The sequence below is a fragment of the Hypanus sabinus genome, chromosome 32, assembly GCF_030144855.1.
Source record: "Hypanus sabinus isolate sHypSab1 chromosome 32, sHypSab1.hap1, whole genome shotgun sequence".
In the NCBI taxonomy this organism is placed as follows: Eukaryota; Metazoa; Chordata; class Chondrichthyes; order Myliobatiformes; family Dasyatidae; genus Hypanus; species Hypanus sabinus.
Genome location: NC_082737.1, coordinates 5,218,412 through 5,238,692, shown reverse-complemented (window position 1 = coordinate 5,238,692; position 20,281 = coordinate 5,218,412). Strand labels below are relative to the sequence as shown.

The window sequence follows — 20,281 nt, the reverse complement described above, 5'->3', positions numbered from 1 at the left end:
CCCACTCTTCTAACTGGCCTAAATCTCTCTGCAAGGTTTGAAAACCTACTTTATTATCTACAATGCCACCTATCTTAGTATCATCTGCGTACTTACCAACCCAATTTACCACCCCCTCATCCAGATCATTAATGTATATGACAAACAACAATGGACCCAATACAGATCCCTGAGGCACACCACTAGTTACCAGCCTCCAACCTGACAAACAGTTATCCACCACTACTCTCTGGAATCTCCCATCTAGCCACTGTTGAATCCATTTTACTACTTCAATATTAATACCTAATGATTGAACCTTCCTAACTAACCTAACGTGTGGAAGCTTGTGGAAGGCCTTACTGAAGTCCATATAGACAACATCCACTCCTTTTCCCTCATCGACTTTCCTAGTAACCTCTTCAAAAAATTCAATAAGGTTTGTCAAATATGACCTTCCACGCACAAATCCATGTTGACTGTTCCACATCAGACCCTGTCTATCCAGATAATCATATATACCATCTCTAAGAAAATTTTCCTTTAATTTACCCACCACTGACATCATAATTGCTAGGTTTAATCTTAGAACCCTTTTTAAACAATGTAACAACATGAGGAATATGTCAATCCTCCAGCACCATCCCCGTTTCTAATGACATTTGAAATATTTCTGTCAGAGCCCCTACTATTTCTACACTAACTTCCCTCAAGGTCCTAGGGAATTTCCTGTCAGGATCCAAACCCAGTTTTATATTCCTTAAAAGTGCCAGTACTTACTCTTCTTTAATCATCATAGTTTCCATAACTACCCTACCCTACTTGTTTCCCTTACCTTACACAATTCAATATCCTTCTCCTTAGTGCATACCAAGAAAAGAAATTGTTCAAAATCTCCCCCATCTCTTTTAACTCCACACATAGCTGTCCACTCTGGTTCTCTAAGGGACCAATTTTATCCCTCACTATCCTTTTGCTATTAATATTAAAATTAAGGAGATTTATTTTCACCTTACTTGCCAAATCAACCTTGTATCCTTTAGCTTTTCTAATTTCTTTCTTAAGATTCTTTTAACATTGTTTATATTCCTTGAGCACCTCATTTACTCCATGCTGCCTGTATTTATTGTAGTTCTCTTTGTTTCTCCAAACCAAGTTTCCAATATCCCGTGAAAACCATGGCTCTCTCAAAACCTTTCCTTTCAACCTAACGGGAACATAAAAATCTGTACCCTCAAAATATCACCTTTAAATGACCTCCATTTCTGTATTATATCCTTCACATAAAACAAATTGTCCCAATCTATTACTCTTCACATTTCTTCAAAGTTAGCCTTTCTGTGATCAAAAATCTCAACCCTGGGTCTCGACCTATCATTCTCCATATTCATATTGAAGTTAATGGCATTGTGATCACTGGACCTGAAGTGCTCCCCAACACATACCTCTGTCACCTGTCCTAACTCATTCCCTAACAGGATATCCAATACTGCCCCTTCTCTAATTGGTACCGCTATGTATTGCTGCAAAAAACTATCCTGCACACATTTTACAAACTCCAAACCATCCAGCCCTTTTACAGAATGGGCTTCCCAGTCTATGTGTGGAAAATTAAAATCTCCCACAATCACAACATAGTGCTTACTACAAATATCTGCTATCTGCTTATAAATTTGCTCCATCATTTCTCGCTCACCTTTGGGTAGTCTATAATACACCCCTATAAGTGTTACTACACCTTTCCCATTCCTCAATTCCACCCAAATAGCCTCCCTAGATGAGCCCTCTAATTGATCCTCCCAGAGCACCAATGTAATATTTTCTCTGACAACAAACACAACACCTCCCCCTCTTGTCCCTCCGATTCTATCACACCTGAAGCAACAAAATCTGGGAATATTTAGCTGCCAAACACACCTCTCCTGCAACCATGTTTCACCAATGGCTACAACATCATATTTCCAGGTATCAATCCATGCTCTAAGCTCATTCACCATTAAAATAAAAGCATTTAAGAAATTCTCCACCTCTTACTCTCTGTTTATCACTAACGGTGCAAATAACTTTACTACCTTTTTTCTTCTTCCTTCTCCCCTACATCTTCATTCTGAGCGCTCCCCTTCTCTATCACCTGCCTATCCTCCCTCACACACTGTCTACAAATTTTCTCTATTTGTGAGCTAACCTTCTCTCTCCTCATCACTTCAATTTGATTCCCACCTACCAGCCATTCTAGTTTAATGTTGCCCCAGTAGCCTCAGCAAATCTCCCCGCCAGGATATTGTTCTGCCTAGGATTCAAGTGCAACCTGTCATTTGTGTACAGGTCACACCTGCCCCAAAAGAGGTCACAGTGATCCATAAATTTGAATCCCTGTCCCTTGATCCAATCTCTCAGCCATGTATTTATCAGCCACCACATTCCATTCGTACTCTCACTGTTGCTTGGCACAGGCAGTAATCCTAAGATTACTACCTTCTTCTCAACTCCCTTCCTAACTCCCTATATTCTCCTTTCAGGACCACTTCCTTTTCCTACCTATGTCATTGGTACCAATATGTACCACGACCTCTGGCTCTTCGCCCTCCCACTTCAGGATATCTTGGACATGATCAGAAACATCCTGGACCCTGGCACCAGGGAGGCGAACTACCATCCGGGTCTCCTGACTGCGTCCACAGAATCACCTGTCTGACCCCTTAACTATAGAGTCCCCTAATACTACTGCCTTCTTCTTCCTTTCCCTACCCTTGTGAGCTACAGGGCTGGACTCTGTGCCAGAGGCACGGCCACTTTTGCTTCCCCCAGGTAGGCTGTCTCCCCCCCCCCCCCCCAACAGTACTCAAACAGGAATATTGTTTGTCAAGGGGTACAGCCACAGGGGTACTCTCTAATACCTGACTCTTTCCCTTCCCTCTTGTAACTGTGACCCACCTATCTTCCTCCTGCAGCTCTGGTGTGAACACCTGCCTGTAACTCCTCTCTATCACCTCCTCACTCTCCCTGACCAGACTAAAGTCATCAAGCTGCCTCTCCAGTTCCCTAAAACGGCTCCTTAGGAGTTTCCTCTTGATGCACCGGGTGCAGATGTGGCCGTTCGGGATGCTGGGAGACTCCAGGACCTGCCACATCTGACACCAACCACAGAAAAGCGGCCTCACACACATACTATGCAATTAACTACTGCCTCGTCTCGTCACATTACCGCCGAAGCCTGTTGAGCCCAAAGCCCTTTCACTCTGCTGCCCGCTGGATATGGCTGCCTTCTTTTTAAACTGTTCACGCTCAACTGGCTGATGTCACACGCCTGTGCAGTCTGGCCTCTCTCTTCCCCGAGAACTCAAAATATTTCCTGCTGGAAATCCTTAGGTGCTGTGCTGCTGCCCTGTTCCGAATCAAAAACTTGTGCAGATTTCTTGCCCTTTTTAAACTGTTCATGCTCAACTGGCTGATGTCACACGCCTGCAGAGTCTGGCCTCTATCTTCCCCTGAAAACCCAAAATGTCTTCCCACTGGAAATCCTTAGGTGCTCTCCTGCTGCCTTCTTGTTCCGATCAGTCAATTCATAACATTGAAATATAGTAATTTTATTATATAAAAAAATCTAACCCACTACCAAGATGGAAGCTGATTATTAAAGAAAAAAAGGAAAAAGGAATTATTAGTCATCATCTGTGCTTTAACAGCAAATCAAAGGTTTTGAAAATAATTCAGAAGAAGTCCCCATAATATTTGATAGATAATATTTGAAAGTCCCCATAATATAAGATTCAGAGATTGAACAGTGAATCTTCTCTAAATTTAAACATAACATCACATCACGTAACCTTTGGGCGTGAATAGGTGGGGCCGCATCTTTCCATTTAAGCAACAGCGTCCTTCTGGCCATAAGTCAGATGACTCCAAAATAATATCCTTTCCTCCAACAATGCCAAATAATGCGGTCAAAGGATTAGGCTTAAAGTTTACTTTGAAAAGTAGCGAAAAAGTTTGAAATACTTCTTTCCAATATTTTCCAAGACTCGGACATGTCCAAATCATATGAATAAGTGAAGCTTCTCCATTATTACATTTATCACAATACGGAGATATATCTAAATAAAAATGAGACAACTTATCCTTGGTCATATGTGGTCTAAGGACCACTTTAAATTGTTGGAGAGTGGTGGGCACATAACAATGAAGTGTTAACCAATTGAAAAATTTGATTCCAAGTTCCCTCGGAAATTGAAGTCTGTTCCCAAAGATTTTTAATTTTATAAGAAAAAAAGATTCTCATTCTCAACAGCATATTATAAATATTAGATATTGATCCATTATATCAAGGTTTCAAATTAAAAATTACATCAAGTAGATTCTTATCTGGACTTCTAGGATATGTACTTATTTGAGTCCATAAAAAAATCTCTTATTTGTAGGTATCAAAAAAGAAAAATGAGTTTTGGTTGAACTATATTTAGTTGACAGTTGTTCAAATGAAAAGAGACTTCCATCTACAACGAGATCTGTAAAGGATTTAATACCAAATCTACCCTATTCTTTAACAGCCACATCAATCATAGAGGTTTTAAAAAAATAATTAGAAAAAATGGGACTCGAAAGAGAAAGTCTCAATAAAGCAAAGTATTTTCAGAATTGTATACAAATTCTCATACTGTGTTTAACTACCAGATTATCAGTTAACTTACTCAGAGACAAAGTGAGTGAGGATACAAGAAGATAAATAATAGAAAATGTATTAAAAGAGTTAGCTTCTAAAAAAGCACACATCAGGCAATCCCATGGTTTATGTAATATAACCAAAATGTAAGATTTCTTTTTTTAACTGCCCAATAATAAAATCTGAAGTTGGTAAGGCTAATCCTCCATTATTTTTATCTTTCTGAAGATGAATTTTGTTTAATCTAGAACGCTTATTCTTCCATATATAAGAAGATATAATAGAGTCAAGAGAATCAAAAAAAAATTAGGAATTAAAAACAGGCAATGCCAGAAAAAGATATATATATTTATATATATATATTTAGATACATATATTTATATATATATAAAAAGATATATGTTTATATATATAAAAATATACATATTTAGGTAATATATTCATTTTGATAGAGTTAATTTGGCCAGTCAGCGATAATGAAAGAGGCAACCAATTTGTTAGTATCCTTTTTACATAATTCAATAGGGTAAGAAATTTTTCTTTAAATTGACACTTATAGTTTTTAGTGATTGTTACACCTAAGTAGGTAAATTGGTTTCCTACAATTTTAAAAGGAAGGTTAGAATTTGTTGGTATCAAATGATTTAAAGGAAAAAGGTCACTTTTATGTAGGTTTAATTTATAACCTGAGAACTGGTTAAAACAGGAGAGTAAAGAAAGCACATGGGGTAATGGAGTCTCAACATTAGAAATAAGTAACAGCAGATCATCAGCGTATAGCGAGACTTTATGAATAGTGTCTCTTCTAAAAATACCAGTGATATCATTAGATTCTCAAAAGGCAATGGCTGAGGGTTCTAAGGTCAGTCTAGTGCCTTGTTGAAGCTTAAATGGTTTGGAATTAAGAGAATTAGGGATAACCCTAGTGGAAGGAGCTAAATAAAGTAATTTAGTCCATTGAATGAAAACAGGTCCAAAATTGAATTTTTCTAAAGTTTTAAATAAATAATTCCATTCAACTCTGTCAAAAGCTTTCTCAACATCTAGGGAAACTACAAATTCCGATATCATGTTAGAAGGAAAATAAATAACATTAAACAACCAACAAATATTAAAGTGAGAGTATTGAGTTTTGATAAATCCAGTTTGGTTATCAAAAAAGACCGTTGGTAAAATATTTTCAATCCTATGGGCCAAAACTTTAGATAGGATCTTGGTATCAACATTTAGTAAAGAAATTGGCCTAGAAGAAGATCAGTCAGTTTGATCCTTATTCTGTTAAGAATAAGCAAACTGGAAGCCTCATAAAAAGATTGAGGGAGTCTGCCCGACTTAACTGAATCCGAAAAAAAAACTAAACATAAATGAGGTATAAGCAGTGAGGAAAATATCTTGTAAAATTCTCCAGAAAATCCATCTGGACCCAGAGCTTTCCTCAAACCTAACGAGTGCACAGCCTCAACAATTTCCTCAAAAGAAATAGGTTGTTCCAACAACTTTGTTGTTGGCAGAAATTGTAGGAATATATAGTTGGTCTAAAAAATTGTTCATTACAGTGTTCATAGGAGGTTCAGAACTATAGAGTTTAGAATAAAATTCTCTAAAAGTATCATTTATTTCTAAATAATCAGTTGTCCTATCACCATTAGCTTTGCATATTTCTTTAATATGCTGTTTAGCTATAACAGTTTTAATTTGATCAGCCAATAATTTACCTGTTTTAGCTCCATGGACATAAAATTGACTTTTATCTTTTAGGAGTTGGGTTTCAGTTGGGTAAGTTAAAAGAAGTCCATATTTAGTTTTAGTTTCATCACGTCTTTTATATAAGGCAGATTCTGGAGCCAAGGCATACTCTTGGTTTAACTGTTTCAGCTGATTAGCTAAATCACATATCTCCTTTTTAGATTTTTTTCTTAATACTTGCAGTATAAGAAATAATTTGTTCTCTAATATATGCCTTATAGGCATCCCATCTGATAAGACGAGAAGTCTCCTCTAATGTATTCCCTTAAAAAATTTCTGTCTCCATAAACTTTCAAAAATCTTTATCAGATAACAAAGCTAGATTAAGTTGCCAAAATCTATTTGTTTGAAGAAGACCAGGAAGATTTAAAGATAGGAACACAGGAGCATGATCTGAGAGAGCAATCTCTTTATATTCACATGATCGAACTGATGGAATCATTTGGCTATCAATAAAAAAAAAATCAATCCTGGAGTATGTATGCTGGACATGAGGGGAAAGAAACAAATATTCCTTGTCTGCTGGATGAAAAAATGCCAAGCATCAGCAATACCACATTTCATTAATAAAGATTTAATAAACACAGTTGATTTATTTGGTACCATTGTTTTAGAAGATGAACAATCTAAAACTGGATCTAAGTAACAATTAAAGTCTCCACCCATCACCAATGAGTACCGACTTAGATCTGGCAAAAATAAAAAAAAAACACTCAAAGAAACCTGGGTCACCTATATTCGGAACATACACATTGGCAAATACCATTAATGTGTTATTTTGTTTCCCTGATACGATAACAAAATGCCTTATCAATATCAGAAATTAATTTATGTTAAACAAAAGGAACTTTATTATCTGTAAGGATCGAAACCCCTCTAGCTTTGGCCTGAAACGAGGAATGGAAATTCGATCCTCTCTATTGATTAAAAAGGCATGAATTGTCATACAATTGGTACCTTTTATTTCTTTTCACGGGGTGATTTAGCCCTTTCATGATTAAACTAAGTAAATTAATACTTTGATCCATTTTAAAACTGTTTATAAGAAGGGTAAAAGTAGCAATCAGAGAAATATATATCAAACTCAAATGTATTAGCTAAGCAACAGAATTGACTAGATTCCAAAATTAGCTTCAAGAAAAAAGAACTCCCCATCCACCCCCCCAACTCCCAAAGAGAGAAAATCAGTCAAAGAACAACCGCTATCTACCACCACTGAAAACACCCCCTTAGAAAGCTTGTTGGAACCGCTCCAAAGAATTCAAGGTTATTTGCTGTTCCAACCAAGACTAAATAATATACAGTGAAAAACAAGCTTACTGGTTTATCAAACAGAAAGAACAATTATTCATACTGAAACAGTCATTTTTTTAAAATATATAGTTCTGTTTTGCAAGATTTTTAATCTATTCAATATATGTATACAGTCATTTTTGGAGTCTAAAGATTCTTGCGCTTGCTCCTTTGTAAAAAACCATTTAAATGATCCATCTTGCATTCTAATTCTCAGTTGAGCTGGAGAATGAAGAGAAGGCTTAAAACTTTGGCTGTATACTCCACCATAACATTTTTAAACTTAGCACATTTTCCCATAACTTCTGATGAAATATTTTCAACAATAAGAATTTTTGATCTTTGTAGTCAATCATGCCTTTTCCATGGGCAGCATGAATCAGACAATCCTTTATTTGAAATTAATGGAAACATATAATGACCGATCTTGGTTTTGATTTGAAGTCGATCTGTAGATAGGTGATCTGTGAGCATGATCAATCAATTGATATTTATAGTATCAGGGAATTAATAAATATTTATAAATAATATTTATAATATCAGGGAATAATTCCATCAAGAGGTTTGCAAAGAATTCTTTAAGATTATCTCCTTTCGTTTGCTTTTTAAGTACCAGGATTCATAAGTTGTTTCTCCTACTTCTGTTTCCCAAATCAATAATCTGTCTCAGTGTTTCATTGGACTTTTGGATTGCTTTTCATACGACTTTTGCAAATCATCCATTCTCTTGTCCAGTAAAGTAATAACGTCTTCATGTTCCTTTATCTTCTTATAATTCTTGGTTAGAATTGCTTGAATATCTTCTAATTTTGTACTTATTTAATTTCAGCACTGATTTCTTCTCTGACAGTTGAAACTCCTCAGTAAGCTTTTGAATTGAGCTTCCAGAACTGCTTTGGTAGTCAGAGTAATATAATAACCCATTTAACAGTGGAAGGTTGGAGACAAAAGTAAGTAAATTAGGAGCACCAGCAGAGAGCTGTTACTCCATCAGTGGCCACCAGGCAAATCCCAAAAGAGTGTTTTACCAGATGTCCCGTCTTCACCTCAGATTCCTTCCAGTATCGGAGTTGGCCCGCGGGCAAATCTTGCCAGTCTCCCTCGGCGCTGGTTTCTTCAAAGTGTAGGCAAGGAACCCTAGGCTCTTTGCTTGAACCAAGGGCAAACCCTAATGGTGGTATGGGGAACTACCAGTCCTGTCTGTCAAAGGAAATCTGGAAATTCAGCCAGTAATGCACTGCCCTCTCTTCCTTTAACCTCTCCAATCAACATGACTGGGAACTTCTGTCCCTCGAGGGGTACATAATACTGGCTTTCCTCAGCTGAGCACCCCATAGGGTCATAGCACAGGGTTACATGGGGGTTGACCGCTGGCAGAAGAGGTTCAAACACAGTGGAGTCCAGATTAAGTGCCCACCACTGGGGTGTCAGTAACTGGGGAAGATGTCAGTTGTTCACTAGTACCGGGGTGACACCCTTGTCCACGCAGAGAATCTCGATTTCCAATGGACTGAGCAAGTCTCTCCCTGCTAGATTACACCCCCAACTGGTGGTGATTGTAAATGAAACCTCACACTGGTTCCTCTGGAATTCCACCTGCAGTGGCTGGGTATGTGAATGCATACGTTCCGTGCCTTCGAACCCAGACAGAGTGATTGTAGCGTCTGATAGCTGGAATCCCTTTTCCGATACTATTTCCTGATCAAGAGTGGTTGTGGTTGCCCTCATATCAATCAGAAATGGAATTGGAATTCCAGCAACCTGCAATATTACATTGGGCTCTTCCTGAAGGGTGGTACTCACTGTAGGAAGCATCCTTGCTTGTCAATTTCTAAATGGGTTGTTGTCCCCATCTGTCCCTTCGGAGGTTTTGTTCCCATTTCTGATACCCAGATATATCCCGCTAATGTCCTTCTTCCTGCTGAACATGTTCACCTTAATTATTAGTTCCCTTCGGGTTAATCAGGATTCGAAAGTCGGGTCCCAATAATATGTCAAAGCTTGTTGCATTCGATTTCGGTCATTCTCAGGCCAATCCATATTATTTGTTTTAATCGTGTTGGCTAACTTAGTAGTTAAGCATTGTAACAATAAGGCATTAAACTGGGGGGGGGGTGTGGGTGGGTGTCAGATTCCCATCGTTACAGGTTTGGCCTCCTGCGAAAGTGCCTTAGCAGGCTACAACACTCCCAATAGTCTGGTCCTGATTCCCCAGGCTTAGGTTTGCATTCAAGTACTCTAGTGATGTTTACTCAGTTGCTGGAGAGCCCTTTCCAAGGCTTGAATAATCTGGTCTGTCTGTTCATTCTCATTATGGTTTTCCGCCTGTAACTCCAGACATGTTTAGTATCTCACTTCTGCCTCCATTTCTGTCCCTCATCAGCTGAGAGAGTCATGCAACAGAGTTCAAATAAATCTTGCGGGGTCACATTAAACACTCCCCATCGTGGTCATTGTCCTCAAATACGGTTGGTCTGCCAGACATGGGTTCGGGATTCCTTGTTTCCTGATTAGTTCAAACTTCAGACAGATGTTCCTGCCCTTCTCCTTATCTACGCTGGCCTTGGTTTGCTTATGTTGTTATTCCTGCTCTTGTTTTCAGTGCCCACCACCCATTCACGCTCCGTTTTTAGCATTTCCCAACCTTTGGCGTTCCTTCTGCACTACATACCTTTATTGCTTTGTCACATGCATTATTCCTCCAACTTACAAATAATATACTGTTCCACCTTACGTTTGCCTTTTCCTTCCATTTCAACAATTTCCACAGTTCTTTTTTCATATCAAATTTAATGCTTGCTCTCATGAGGTAATATCCCCGGTTCCCCCCCACCACCAAGTGGCCACATTTTGTTCACCAGTTTCTTAGTCAGCACTGTACTCAACATTCGCAGATCTTTTTCCTTGTCTGGGAAATTCTCACACATATTGTGTCAGGCTGCTCCTGGCCTACCTGTATCAATCGACCTTAATTGACCCATGTTCTCTAAGTAATTTACACGGCATGCACCTCCTGCCCACTTAATAAATTTACCTGGCTGACACCTCCTGCTCGATTGATAAATTTACCCAATACTGCCTCCTGCCCACTTAGTAAAATTTTGCCTGCCTTAAATGAGTCTCCCGATGGATTCTTTCCCGATCCTGTCAAGGTATGTAATCAGCCTTGGGCGAGAGACCATACCTCCAAATGAACAAACAGAGAGCAACAAAAGGTACAATACCTATTGGGTGTCTGGTCAGTCTCCGCAGTCCCTCGAGTGGTCCAGCCGCTTATTCAGCCTGCCTGCTTGGCATTCCCTATATTGGGATCCTGTTCATGACGCCAAATGTTGAAGTTGAATCTGAATAAAACCCAGGAGAACAGCTTCTTATCACCACCACAGTTTATTGCGCATTCTCCTGTAGGAGTTTGAGACCCAGTTGTCAAAGGGAAGGCTAGTAAGCTCTGCCACCATCTGACAAGTGGATTGACTTAGTCTGGTTACAGCCGTGTATTTATACATAGTAACCCCATACATTACTCTTGCAAGATGTTGTTTCAACTGGTACGCCCACCAAGTCTGTTGGTTCAAAACTTAGTTACTTAGATAAGGGGATTCGCTAAATGAAATTTTTAATTACAGATGGATGTACTGTCCAGTCCTTATCAGTTTACAAGGCCCTGACTTAATTACAGACAGATGTTCATTCCTGTACTTATCGGTGAGTCCTCCTCCCTTTACTCAAACAAGGGTATAATGTATAATGTTACCAATTCTCAATGTGTCTCTCTGCAAGCCAAACAGAACATGTAATGAACCTGTCTTAGCTAACCACTGAAGACAGAGTTTACTTCAGTTCAAAAATTCCTATTCAATCCCAATTATTCTTTTAGCCAGAGGTTACATAGGTTCAAAGTGATTTTTTTTTATATATATCCTCAATTCGTCTGGAGGGTTCAGGGGAAATATTTATGTTCAATATTGAAACTGGTGTTACCTGTTTGTATTGTGGTGATGCAAAATTTGCTGGAGAATTTACAAATGGGAAGAAGTGGAATGATATTTGGAAATCTGACTTTTTATAGCCTAATTTAGCAAGCAAACTGCATATGGAGAATGTGCAAAAGCTCTGTTGAGAAAATCCTTCATTACCCTTTACAGTCCTGCTATACAGTTTAGGTAAGAATGCAGATGAACTCTGTCAAACCCAGAGGAGATCAAAGTTCTCATAGACAGTGTTTTGCTAGCTGTTAAAATGAATACATCTGTGCAAATTCACTGTGCACATGTTGTCACTGGGTAAACTACATGCACAGTACAAGATTTATGTACACATTGGTCATTACAAATTAGAGGGGACATTGGTGGGAAGGTGGGGAGATCTTGTGTCCTTGATGCCCTCACCTACTGCAAGGTTACAGCTGTAGCTTGTAACCCTCCACTTCAAGGAGTTGGAACTTGAAATGGATGAATTCCTGATCATCCAGGAGCTGGAGAGGGTGTTATGACATGAAGAGAGGTGAGTTACACACAAGGTGCAGGACACAGGAAACTGGGTGAGAGTCAGGAAGAGGAATGAGGTTAAATAGCGATCACAGAGTACTCTTGTTGCTGTCCCACACAACTGATGGACTACTATAGAAACTGTTGGGGGGGGGGGGGGAACTATCTGGCAGAGCTGGCAGAGGAAAGTGAGATGAGTGATAGGGGTGTTGTTAGGGGAACAGAACAAGAGGTAAGGCTTGCCGGTACTAGTATGGGGGGAGGAGGTGATGTGGTTAAAATAAGTTGTATGGGGAATGGGAGCCAGAATGACAGAACAGACAGTGGAGAGGGTGAATTGAACTGACTTTATTACATACATCCTTCATATACATGAGGAGTAGAAAACTTTACGTTACGTCTCCATCTAAATGTGCAATCTGTAATTTATAATGAATAGTTTGTACATAGGACAGACAATAAAACACAGAAATGCAATTGTATCAGCATGAATTAATCAGTCTGATTGGCCTAGTAGAAGATGATATCCTGGAGGCTATTGCTCCTTTTGCTGTGGGACAGTTTCCTGGATGGTAGCAGCAGGAACAGAGTTTGGTTGTGGTGAACTGGGTCCCCAATATTGTTTGGGCCCTTTCTACACACCGATCTCTGTAAATGCCCTGAATAGTGGGAAGTTCACATCTGCAGATGTGTTGGGATTTCCACACCACTCTCTGCAGGATCCTATGTTTAAGGGAAGTACAGTTGCCGTACCAGGCAGTGATTCAGACAGTCAGGATGCTCTCAATTGTGTCCCTGTAGAAGGTTCTTAGGATTTCAGACCTCAGATAGAGTCAGCAATGAAATGGCTGAGCACGGTACGATGAATGCACTGAGCTGTGTATATCACAATGCAAGAAGCATCGTAGGAAAGCCAGATGAGCTCAGGATGGAAATAGGATATTGTAGCCATTATTGGGACTTTGTTGCACCCAACAGTCTCAGGAACAAATTTAGAGGAACAAATTTGTAGAAAGATCACAGACCATGCCAAGAAACAAATGGTTGATTCAGTAAGTAATTTTAACTTTCCATATATTGACTGCGACTCCCAAACTGTAAAAGGACGAGATGGGGTAGAGTTTGTGAAATGTGCCCTTAATCAGTACATAGAATTCGTGATGTAGAAGTGTGCAATAAACTGTTAGATCGAGGGCTGGTGACAGACATTAATGATCATAATGCCAAAGTAAATTCAAAGTAAAATTTGGAAAAAGAGCTCTGGACCATGGGTTGCGATTCTAAATTGGAGAAAGGTCAATTTTGATGGTATCAGAAAGGATCTGACAAGTGTGGTATGGGACAGGCTGTTTTCTGGCAAAGGAGTACTTGGTAAGTGGGAGGCCCTCAGAAGTGAAATTTTGAGGGTGTCCAGTTTGTATGTGCCTGTCAAAATAAAAGTTGAAAGGTAACTTGTGCAGGGAACATCAGTTTTCAAGAGATATTGAGGCCCCAGATGTTATGTTCCTCTAAATGCCTCAAACTGTTGGGTGCTAGCAAGACTGATTAATGACTACAATATCATAATTCCACACCCTGCGCTCATCAGACTTTTTTTTAGTCATCTTCTGTTGGTTTCGAAAAGTTTCCCAACAGCTTTTGCCCTTTTGTTTGCCCTCTCGTTGGCTTTTATGTTGGCTTTGGCTTCTCTTTTCATCCACGGTTGTGTCCTCCTGCCTTTCCAATGCTTCCACTTCTTTGGGATGTATCGATCACTCAGCTCCTGAATTGCTCCCAGAAATTCCAGCCATTGCTGCTCCGTTGTCACTCCTACCTTTTCCCTTCCAAAGAAGATGCTTGTCCACCTTCTCTGTCACACAAACATGGAGAATTTCAGTACAGAAACAGGCTATTTGGCCCATCTAGTCAATGCCAGAAAACCATTTAAGCTGTCAAATGCAACTACCTGCACTGGGACTATCGCTCTCCATACCCTTACCATCCAGGCTCCCATCCAAACTTCTTTTAAATCGTGAAACCGAGCTCATATTCACCACTTGTGCTGACATCTCATTCCACACTCTCATGACCATTTCAGTAAACAGCTTTTCCAAATGGTTCCATTAAATTTTAACCTTCCCCACTTAACCATGATCTCTGGTTGTCATCCCACCCAACCTCAGTGGAAAATGTTCCTGCATTTACCTTATGTATAACCTCATAATTTTGTATACTGCTAACAAATCCTCAAAGCAATGTATAATCTCCTTGTTTATGTTTGGAGCCTGTTTTTAGTGTATAAGATGATGAGGGGCATTGATGGTGTGGATAGCCAAAGTTTTTCTTTTCCCCAAAGGTGAAATGGCTGACATGAGGGGGCATAGTTTTAAGGTGTTGGAAATAGATACTGAGGGGATGTCAGTGGTAAGGTTTTTACACGGAGAGTGTTGGGTGCATGGAATGCACTGCTGGCTATTTGTGTGAGTGTTTCAGTTACTGTGGGGCCAGGCACACAGGCAGCTCAGTGGGAACAAGGAGTAATACAAATGGAGAAAGTCAAACTGAGCCAGGTCACAGATTGGAGATGGCAGATATGCCCTATTCTTATACAGACAGGAAGAGCTTCAGAGAATTTGATGGCCATTTCAGATACCACCAGTGTGCCCAGTTAGAAGATAATTTCTCTCTCCAACTTGGGTGGAACTTCACTGTAACAGTGTTATGCCAGATCACACCTTGACAACTCAAGGTCATCTGAAATGTTGTCCTGCAACCACTGATGGATTTTGTAAATCTTTTTACAGGTTAAACATGACAACGAATTTGTCTACGGAAATCTCGAACACAACACGCCAGTTTTGCTGTCTCTGTCCAGGTATTTAAGAAGTGGAGCAAGGGACTCACTCAAACATCTTTCCTGCTCAGACTGTGGGGAGGGATTCACTCGATCATCTGACCGACAGGCACGCCCGTCATTTTACACAGGGGGATCTCATTCATCTGCTCAGGCAGTGGAAATAGATTCACATCATCATCGCAACTGAAAGTACATCAGCAAGTTCACACTGGGCAAGGCCATTCACCTGTTCTGTGGGTGAGAAGGGATTCAGTCAGTCATCCCACCTGTGGACACACCAGTCAGTTCACACTGGGCAGAGGCTGGTCACCTGCTGACTTTGTAGGGAAGGGATTCACTCGGTCATTTGACCTAATGGCTCACCAGCGAGTTCACACCGGAGAGAGGTCGCTCACCTGCTTGGACTGTGGGAAGGGATTCAGTTGGTTGTCCCAACTGAAGGTACATCAGCGAGTTCACACTGGAGAGAGGCCGTTCACATGCTTAGAGTGTGGGAAGGGATTCAAACAGTTAGCCAACCTACAAGCACACCAGTCAGTTCACTCTGGGGACAGGCCATTCACCTGCTCAGTTTGTGGGAAGGGATTCAGTCAATCATCTAATCTGAAGGTACATCAGCAAGTTCACACTGGAGAGAGGCCGCTCACCTGTTCAGACTGTGGGAAGGGATTCACTTTCTTATCTCACCTGAAGATACATCAGCGAGTTCACACTGGGGAGAGGCCGTTCACCTGCTCATACTGTGGGAAGGGATTCACACAGTTAGCTAGCCTAGAAGCACACCAGTCAGTTCACACTGGGGAGAGGCCGTTCACCTGCTCGGACTGTGGGAAGGGATTCAATTCGTCATCCCAACTGAAGGTACATCAGCGAGTTCACACTGGGGAGAGGCCGTTCACCTGCTCAGAGTGTGGGAAGGGATTCAAACAGTTAGCCAGCCTAAAAGCACACCAGTCAGTTCACACTGGGGAGAGGCCATTCACCTGCTCAGATTGTGGGAAGGGATTCACTCAGTCATCTAATCTGAAGGTACATCAGCGAGTTCACACTGGGGAGCGGCCGTTCACCTGCTCAGACTGTGGGAAGGGATTCACTTTCTTAAATCACCTGAAGGTGCATCGGCGAGTTCACACTGGGGAGAGGCCGTTCACCTGCTCAGAGTGTGGGAAGGGATTCACACAGTTAGTTAGCCTAGAAGCACACCAGTTAGTTCACACTGGAGAGAGGCTGTTCACATGCTCGGACTGTGGGAAGGGATTCACTTGCTCATCTAACCTGAAGGTACATCAGCGGATTCACACTGGGGAGAGGCCATTCACCTGCTCAGACTGTGGGGAAGGATTCACTCGGTCATCAGACCTAATGGCTCACCAGCGAATTCACACCGGGGAGCGGCCATTCACCTGCTCAGACTGTGGGAAGGGATTCACTCGCTCATCTGAATTGAAGGTACATCAGCGAGTTCACACTGGGGAGAAACCATTCACCTGCTCAGTCTGTGGGAAGGGATTCACTCGGTCATCACAACTGAAGGTACATCAGCGAGTTCACACTGGGGAGAGGCCGTTCACCTGTTCAGTCTGTGGGAAGAGGTTCACACAGTTAGCCAGCCTACAAGCACACCAGTCAGTTCATACTGGCGAGAGGCCATTCACCTGCTCAGACTGTGGGAAGGGATTCACTCAGTCATCCCAACTGAAAATACATCAGCGAGTTCACACTGGAGAAAGGCCGTTTACCTGCTCAGACTGTGGGAAGGGATTCAAACAGTTAGGTAGCCTGCAGACACACCAGCGAGTTCACACTGGGGAGAGGCCATTCTCCTGTTCAGACTGTGGGATGGGTTTCACTCGGTCATTCCAACTGAAAGTACATCAGCGAGTTCACACTGGGGAGAGGCCATTCACCTGCTCAGACTGTGGGAAGGGATTCACACGGTTAGGTAACCTACAAGCACACCAGCCAGTTCACACTGGGGAGAGGCCATTCACCTGCTCAGTCTGCGGGAAGGGATTCGCTCAGTCATCCCAACTGAAAGTACATCTGCGAGTTCACACTGGGGAGAGGCCATTCACTTGCTCAGACTGTGGGAAGGGATTCATTCTGTCATTCAACCTACTGAGACACCAGTTAGTTCACACTGGGGAGAAGCCATTCACCTGCTCAGACTGTGGGAAGGGATTCACTTGCTCATCTAAACTGAAGGTACATCAGCGAGGTCACACTGCGTAGAGGCTATTCCTCAGTGTGTGGGAAGAGATTCACTCGGTCGTCCGACCTACAGAGATGCCAGTGAGTTCACACTGGGAAGAGGCCATTCTGCTCAGACTGTGGAATGGGTTCACTCGGTCATTCCAACTGAAAGTACATCAGTCAGTTCACACTGGGAGAAGGCCATTCACCTGCTCAGACTGTGGGAAGGGATTCACTCAGTCATCTAACCTTATGTTACTTTCGCTTCAGCAAGCAGCTTAATATTGGGCATTATTGCCCCCCCCCCCCCCACCCCCAAGCCTGGCCAGACAAGAAACAGTTAAATGGTTGAGCTTTATAAATCTTACTTTGACTATAGGTTTAGTATAGAAAACAAGAAAAAAAGAAAAAGGGCCCACTCTCTCCATTCGCGTCTTCTCTTCTCTCCCTGGCAAATGTCTACGAAAATCTCAACAACAATTCTGTCATTGGATAGCCCCGCACTCCAAAACCCTGTCATCTCTTGTCATAACTTAACCATTGATGCTACAGAGAAACCATTACCTCAGCAGTCAAACCTGACAGTATGTTACACTTGTGACAAACTACCGGGTTCTCACAGGGGAAAAAGTTTCAATAAGCTGCATGCTGGATATTTGTCCATCACCATTGTTGAATGCTATTTTGAGAGTGACTGTCAGTGCTGAACTCTGCAACTATTGCTGTTGCTCACCACAGCCGGTTCTGCACCCTGGTCACTGGGCATGGGAGGAGTTTCTTCTGCTGCATATTCATCTTTAATGGGACTAGAGTTTAATAGACTGGATCTGAGACAAACAAATCAGTTCTATTTTAAAATCTATCTCCGGTACTTGGTGAATTTATAATACACCTAATGTATAGTAGAGAGGCAACTCAGGCCAACTGGACCCTGCCAGTGATTCTGTTCCATGACAGTCCATTTAAATCCTCCACTGTTGTTTCCTTCACTCTGCGTGTGGTGATGGGTTCCAAACAGTCACCACTCTGTGGCTGAAGAGGTTTGCCTTGAATTTTTTGCAGACTGAAGAAGTTGAGCTGACTGCAGTTCTGTCTAAGATGTTCTTCACCCCTCTAATCTCTGGGCTGAGGAAGAATGACATTGGTTGTTAACCTCCTTATTTAGGGCTCATTTCAACATTATGGGTCATTTTCCCTGCTTCTAAAGGGTTGTTAGAAAGCACCACTGTCCTCTAAACACTGAAAGCAGAATGGGAAACCATTAGTTGGCTGTTCAACAGAGCAGGGTCAGAAACCAGAGGCGCGTCTGCACAGGGCAGAGTTTGGGCTCTGGGCAATGGTCAGGGTAAGAATGGAGAAGAGAATCAGCAGCGGGTCGTGGCAACGAATGACAGTAGCAACATTTGGAAGCTAATTGGCAGTGAAAATAATTCAGTTGTCTGACTGATGACACAAACAAAGCCAGTTGTGATGTGCCTCATTGATGTGCGCACATGTGTGTGTTGTGAATGGTTTTATTTATTGAGGGATTTGTTCCTGCTTGTTAATCCTGTAATATTATATCCGGATGGTTATTATGGATTGTCCTATCTGAAATAATGTATTGATTATCATATAATTTGTAAGCTTTTGACTCTAAAAGTGGATACGGCTGAATTCATGGTGCCATTATGAAGTGATGGAGGGCATTCATGAGTTTGTAATTTTAAGCAAGATTTTGGTGAATGAAATTTGCCACTTGATTGTACCTTTGTAAGTAATCAGATTGAGTTCAACTGCTGCAGGATCCTGGAATGTGTTGGATTTTGTCTGGTTTCTCTTGGCGTTTTCTGCATTTATTGTCTTGCTTGATTGCATTGTATGTATTTTTTTTTCCTTTTTGTTAACCACCTTGTCCTGTAGTTCTGCAAGGAGCCCTGTTTCTGGGAAGAGGTCTCCAACTCTCAGTCAGGTGCTCGCTGCTTCCTTGTCAACATCTTGTCTGCTCAGATCATTGGATGTCTCCCATGGAGGATCATACTCATTCCACTGGTTAATGTTTGCTTCTATATTGATGATTTATTTTTCTGAGTTAGCTTCTGATTTATGTTTCCTGGTCTGTATTTCTTATCACAATTGCATATACACACATGGAGCATTAAATTCTGTTCATTTTTGATTGGAATATATACTTAGAAGATTTATCTGAAAGAGGTGGCATAGGGTTGGAATGTGTAGAATCTGTGGGTAGAATTAACGAGCAGTAAATGCAAAAAAAAAAAATCCCTGATGGGAGTTGTATAGAGACCACCCCCCAAACAGTATGTGGTGCAGAAATTACAGTGGGAGATACAAAAGGGCTATGTTACAGTCGTCATGGGGGGTTGTCATGCAGGTGATTAGGAAAATTAGGATGGTGTTGGTCTCAAGAGGAGGAATTCCCAGAATGCCTACAAGATGCTTTTTTAGAGCAGCTCATGGCTGAGACAACTTGGGGATCAGCTATTCAGGATTCGGGGTTGTAATGAACTGGAATTAATTAGGTCACTTAAGTTCAAGGAACCCTTAGTGGCAAGTGATCAAATGCAACCTGACATTAGCGTACGAGAAGCTAAAGTCAGCTGTGGAATATAGAGAATTAGAGAAGCATGAGAGAAAAATTGGTCAAAACTGACTTGAAAGGAACACGGGCAGGGTTGAAAACAGAGCAGTTGGAGGCAATTCAAAAGGCACAGGACATACACATTACAAGGAGGAACTAGTACTCTAAAGGTAAGGTGACAAAACCGTGGGTGAGAAGAGAAACCAAACACAACATAAAAACCAAAGCGAGAGCAAAGAACATGAATTACTTTTAAGAGGACTGGGACGCTTTTAAAAATAAACAGAACGCTACTAAAATAATTAAGAAGGAAAAGATGGAATACATAGTTGAGCTGGCCAGTGATATTAAAGAGGATACCAAATTTTTCTTCAGGTGCATATAGTGCAAAAGAGAGGTGGAAGTGGATATCGGGTCTCTGGAAAATGATGCTGGAGAGGCAGTAATAGGGTGGGTGTGCAAGGTGATGGCAGATGAACTGGATAAATATTGTACACATCACCCTT

General features: G+C 41.2%; 1 protein-coding gene across 6 annotated transcripts in view; it reads left to right on the top strand.

Moving 5' to 3' along the window:
- The window catches only part of LOC132384420 (zinc finger protein 585A-like), a 30,576-nt gene extending 11,224 nt beyond the window's left edge, over positions 1 to 19,352 (top strand). For 5 of the 6 annotated variants that reach the window (XM_059955564.1, XM_059955562.1, XM_059955561.1 and 2 more), the window contains 2 exons: positions 11,305 to 11,383; positions 14,949 to 19,352. In XM_059955564.1, the coding sequence (XP_059811547.1) occupies positions 15,356 to 17,233 (1,878 nt within the window). In that variant the 5' untranslated portion in view covers positions 11,305 to 11,383; positions 14,949 to 15,355 and the 3' untranslated portion in view covers positions 17,234 to 19,352. The remainder of the gene's footprint in view (positions 1 to 11,304; positions 11,384 to 14,948) is intronic. The other variant, XM_059955563.1, reaches the window with a different exon arrangement.
- Positions 19,353 to 20,281: the final 929 nt, after the last annotated feature.